Source organism: Temnothorax curvispinosus, unplaced genomic scaffold (assembly GCF_003070985.1).
Source record: "Temnothorax curvispinosus isolate PA1 unplaced genomic scaffold, ASM307098v1 QBEX01001948.1, whole genome shotgun sequence".
NCBI lineage: Eukaryota > Metazoa > Arthropoda > Insecta > Hymenoptera > Formicidae > Temnothorax > Temnothorax curvispinosus.
Genome location: NW_020211728.1, coordinates 2,091 through 6,785, shown reverse-complemented (window position 1 = coordinate 6,785; position 4,695 = coordinate 2,091). Strand labels below are relative to the sequence as shown.

The following is a 4,695-nucleotide window of genomic DNA, read 5'->3' as shown; positions in this document are numbered from 1 at the left end:
CTCGGACGTCAGCTCGGTACCGTAAGGGAACGTCGTGCGGTCTGGTACGACCCCCGGGCCGCCCCTTCCCCGCAACCAACGACGGCACCACGCTGTCACGCGTAACAGGCGTTGAAGCGAGGAGAATCGGCGCAGTTCCTCGGGCTCCTCGATTGGTGACTCGACAGGCACCACCGCGTGGACTCGCACCCGCTCTTTGGGAAGCTCCTCCGTCTCCGACACGGCTCCGGTAGCGGGCCACGCTGAAGAGTCCTCCTTGAGCCAAGGCGGCCCGTACCACCAGAGAGGATGATTTCCTAACTCGCCGGGAGAGATACCTCGAGAGGCACAGTCCGCTGGATTGTCCCGGCCAGGCACATGATGCCACAGCGCCTCCGGGACCGCCGTTTGAATTGCTGATACCCTATTGGCCACATATGTAGGTCTTCCATCGAGTAGGGTGCCCTCGGATCCAGCCCAGGGCCACCATGGCGTCCGACCAGAGATAAAGAGGCACCTCGGGCAGTTTGAGCGTGACCTTCGTGTGGGCAGCAAGCCGCGCGAGCAGCGCAGCAGCATCGAGCTCAAGTCGAGGCAGAGCCACGGTTTTGAGAGGGGCGACCTTGGTCTTTGCCGCGAGCAAGGTGACCAGCCATGATCCGTCCTGCGCCTGTGCTCGCAAGTAAACCACGGCAGCATAGGCTTTCTCGGAGGCATCGGCAAACCCATGAAGTTCGACGCCGAGTCCTCTGGCGCCTGGATATATTCTCCGAGGGACTCTAATTTGCTCCAGCAATGGGAGCTCCGCCTGGTAAGTCTTCCACTGCAGAGCGTCAGTCTCGCTCAAGGGGTCATCCCAGTCCAGTCCTCTTAGCCAGGTAGCCTGGAACAAGATCTTTGCACTCACTACCACCGGCGCCAGCCAACCGAGCGGATCGAAAAGCCGGACAGTGAGGGACAGCACCGACCTCTTCGTGAAAGACGTCACTAGACTCGTCTTCGTAGCAAAGGAGAAGCTGTCGAGGCAGGGATGCCATTGAAGGCCGAGAGTGGCATGCGACTCTTGCGGTCGCCAAGAGCGGAGCTCGCGCTGCATCCTGTGCTCCGCTGGAACGTCCGTCAGCAAGAACTCCTCGTTGGCCGACCATTTGCGGAGCGGAAAGCCGCCCGCCATACAGAGCTCCGAGAGTTGACGCCGGAGAGTCAGAGCCTTTTCCAGTGTATCCGCGCCCGAGAGTACATCGTCCATGTACCTGTCAATCAGTAGGGCGATCGCGGCCAGGGGGAAGAGTTTCTTTTCGTCCTCGGCAAGTTGTTGAACGGAGCGCATCGCCAGGAACGGTGCACACGTCAGCCCGTAAGTGACCGTGTTGAGAAGATACTTCTGTATCTCGTCTTCAATCTTATACCGCCAGAAAATTCGCTGCAGATCGCGATCATCGGGATGGACTAGGATCTGGCGGTACATCTTTTCCATATCCGTAGCCAGGACGTAGCGCCAGCGACGCCATCGCAGCAGTACATCGGCTAGATTCGGCAGGAGGTTTGGTCCCACCCGCAGACACTTATTGAGCGAGTCACCAGAGGGTAATGACGTCGAGCCGTTGAACACGACGCGCAGCTTTGTCGAGGTGCTCGCCTCGCGCATCACGCCGTGGTGTGGAAGGTAGCTCACACGTCTCTTCGTTTTGTCCTCCGGAGCTACCGGCGTCATGTGTCCAAGCTCCTCGTACTGCCGCATGAACTCGACGTACAGCTACTTCAATTTGTCATCTCGGGCGAATCGTCTCTCCATGTGCGCCAGGGCTCGTAAGGCCGAGTTGCGCGTTCCCTTGAGATCGGGCAACGGGTCCACGACCGGGAGTCTCACCATGTAACGACCGTCCGCGGTCCGGGAATGTGTGAGGGAGAAGAAGTTCTCGCACTCACGGTCTTCTGGCGTAAGCGCGAGTACGCCGCCCGGTAGCTCCTCCTGCTGCCAGAATCTCTTCACGATGCTGGAAAGATCTTCAGTGATGTGGCATTGCAGAGTCGTCGATCTCTGAGCGCAGGTCGCCTGACCGGCGGCGCCCGAGATAATTCATCCCAGCGTCGTTCTTTGTGCGACCGGCTTGAACGGTTCGCCCTTTAGGCAAGCCCGGCTGGAAAATCGCGGCGAATACATCAGCTCCAAGCAGAATTTCCACCGGGTCCGAGGCCGCAAAGTCGGGGTCGGCAAGCTCTAGCCCGCGGAGATGCGGCCACGTCGCACGATCCGCAGAGACCCCGCCGCCGTAGAGAGTGAGCCGAGGTAGAATTAAGGCCGACACCGAGATGGCTGGCCCGCCGTCTCGAGGCGAGATATCCAAGGCCACGAGGCCTCGAGCGCGACCCGTACGCTTCCCGCCGACGCCGAACACCGCGACCGAGGTAGGCGCGCGGGACAGTTTCAATCGCTGTACCAGCGATTCCGAAACGAGAGATGATTCGGAGCCTTGATCGACGAGCGCTCGCGCGGTGTGCTCTATCCCGAAACGATCGCGCACGCGGATACGAGCGGTAGCGAGAAGTACCGCCACCGGCTTCCCGAGGGTTTTCTGCGCGAGATGCGAAGTCTTAGCCACCTCCCCGCCTGAGTACGCGTCGTGGAGGCTCGTATGATGTCGGGCATCGCATACAGAGCAGGTCCGCGTCGACGCGCATTCGCTCAGTTTATGCTTCCCGAGGCAATTGAAGCATAAATTACTCGACTCAATATGCTGCTTTCGCTCCGCGGCAGTCTTTCCTTTATACGCGGCACAAAACATTATGAAATGTCCCTTTTGGCACATCGAACAGCGGCCGAGTTTGTTCTCCTGCTTTTTAGCATGCAGGGCTCGCGTTTGTTGAGCGGAGTTCCCCCCCGCCTTCGCGGAAGAAGCGCCTTCCGTCTTGACCGGTTGCAGCGATTCGAGCGTATGTAATCGTCTGTCGAGAAACTGCTGTAAATCGGAATACGACGGCGGTTCCGAAGTCTCGCTAATAGCGTTTTCCCACTCGCGACGCGAACGCGGATCGAGAAGGTCCACAATTAAATGTACGAATAAGTCTTCACTCCGCGAGATCGGTCGGCCGATGCTATCGAGAGCGCCGGCGGTGCTCATTACGCAATGATATAACTTGCGCAAATCAGAAACGGACTCACCCTTCAATTTCTGAAGCGAGGTAAACTGCGAGATATACGAACGCACCAGGAGACGTTTGTTCTCGTAGTAGTCGGTGAGGGTCTTCCAAGCGCGGTCGAAGTTCTCGTCCGTTGTGGGCAGACTCCGCACCAGCAGCTCAGCTTCATCCTTTAAGCACGACTTCAAGTAGTGCAGCTTCTCGACGGAGGTCGTGGCGCCGTCCTTCCCGATGATGGAATGAAAGAGGTCGCGAAAGGCTGGCCACGCTTCATATTTGCCCGTAAATTCAGGCAACTGGATGCGCGGCAAGGTCGTACGCGACGGTTGGCTCGCCGGGGCAGCCCCAGGAGCCTCGCTAGCAAGTTTGCTCTTAAGCTTGCGAAGTGTTTCTAGAAACATCCCCTTTTGCATTAGATAGGCCTCTTCCACAGTCGCGGGCACGTTCCTTTTCTCGTAGTCGTGCTCCGTCAGACTTTCCCAGAAGGAAGCGTAGAGCTTATCGTGTTGAGCTTCGAATTTCGCCCAGTTAGAATCGAGGGCTTGTAGGCGTGCCTCCACCAACCCGATCGTGATGTTAGTAGAGCCCATTTTCTTTAAATTATCGTACGAGCGAGCAATGCGCCCGTGAAGATCATGCTGACTGCGGATGATTCCTTCCATCTCTCTAATGACCGTCTCCTTAGTCGTAGCTTCCTTGCTCATTGCGTCGGCAGTTCGACGAAGTGCGGATTCGATCACTTTTCACTCACCGACCGCGCCGGATCCTTGTATCCAAAATGTTCGGAAGCGGACCGAGCGCGCGAGCGAGGACACGAACCGCGTAGGAAGAGACAGGCAAAGAGCAGAATTGACGGACAAGCACAGTTTGTTTTTCTATATACACTATTTACAAACTGTATCGCAGTTATAACGATGGAAGATATCGCGTCGCGAAAGCGCAAGCAAGCGCCGATGCAGGCAGCGCGAATTAAGCGAGCGAACGAGCGAGCAACTCTATCTATTAAGCGTACGCGAAAGAACAGGAGCAAGCAACTCGATATTGACAGCGGCAACTCGGGAAGCTGAGAGCGACTGACCTTGTTGCCAAGAGCGCGTGTCTCTTTAAACTCTCGGGGGCTTCTCGCAAATTCGAGACTTTTCGATACACGCTTCACCGAGAGAAGTCCCCAAGAGATGCGCGATCGACAATTATAAACAGAGGAAACAAAGCAAACAAAGAATACCTTGTCTCCACTGTTTACTCATTTAAACGTCCCGTCGAAAGTCACGGCGATAATGCTCAAGTCTCGTTGCTCGCAATTGCCGTACTGAAATTCTAATATTTTCGCCTTCGCTATCGTTAAACGTTTAAGCAATCTTAAACAGTTATGTTTGGCAATGGGAAAGAATCTCTCTCCGTTAGATCGTTCACAAACCGGAAATCTATTACCACTCTCAGTTTTAATTTTCCTGATGCGTTTCTTTTCTTCGGTACTACTAGCAACGGCGCATTCTACGGGCTCGTGCTAGATCTAATGATTCCGTTTTTTAACATCTCTTTCACTTGTTTATTCACTTCTTCCTTGTGCTTTTC

The 4,695-nt window shown here is 55.9% G+C and overlaps 2 protein-coding genes across 2 annotated transcripts; both read right to left on the bottom strand.

Moving 5' to 3' along the window:
* Positions 1–403: 403 nt before the first annotated feature.
* LOC112468749 lies at positions 404–1,720 on the bottom strand. The gene has a single exon (XM_025038085.1). It carries the CDS (start codon positions 1,718–1,720, stop codon positions 404–406), a length of 1,317 nt encoding a protein of 438 aa, XP_024893853.1.
* A 268-nt stretch (positions 1,721–1,988) lies between these two features.
* Positions 1,989–3,824, bottom strand: LOC112468748. The gene has a single exon (XM_025038084.1). The coding sequence runs from the start codon at positions 3,822–3,824 to the stop codon at positions 1,989–1,991; it is 1,836 nt and encodes a 611-aa protein (XP_024893852.1).
* Positions 3,825–4,695: the final 871 nt, after the last annotated feature.

Coding starts and splice junctions, on each gene's coding strand:
- LOC112468749 (XM_025038085.1), bottom strand. CDS start 1,720: ATGCGGCAGTACGAGGAGCTTGGACACATGACGCCGGTAGCTCCGGAG.
- LOC112468748 (XM_025038084.1), bottom strand. CDS start 3,824: ATGAGCAAGGAAGCTACGACTAAGGAGACGGTCATTAGAGAGATGGAA.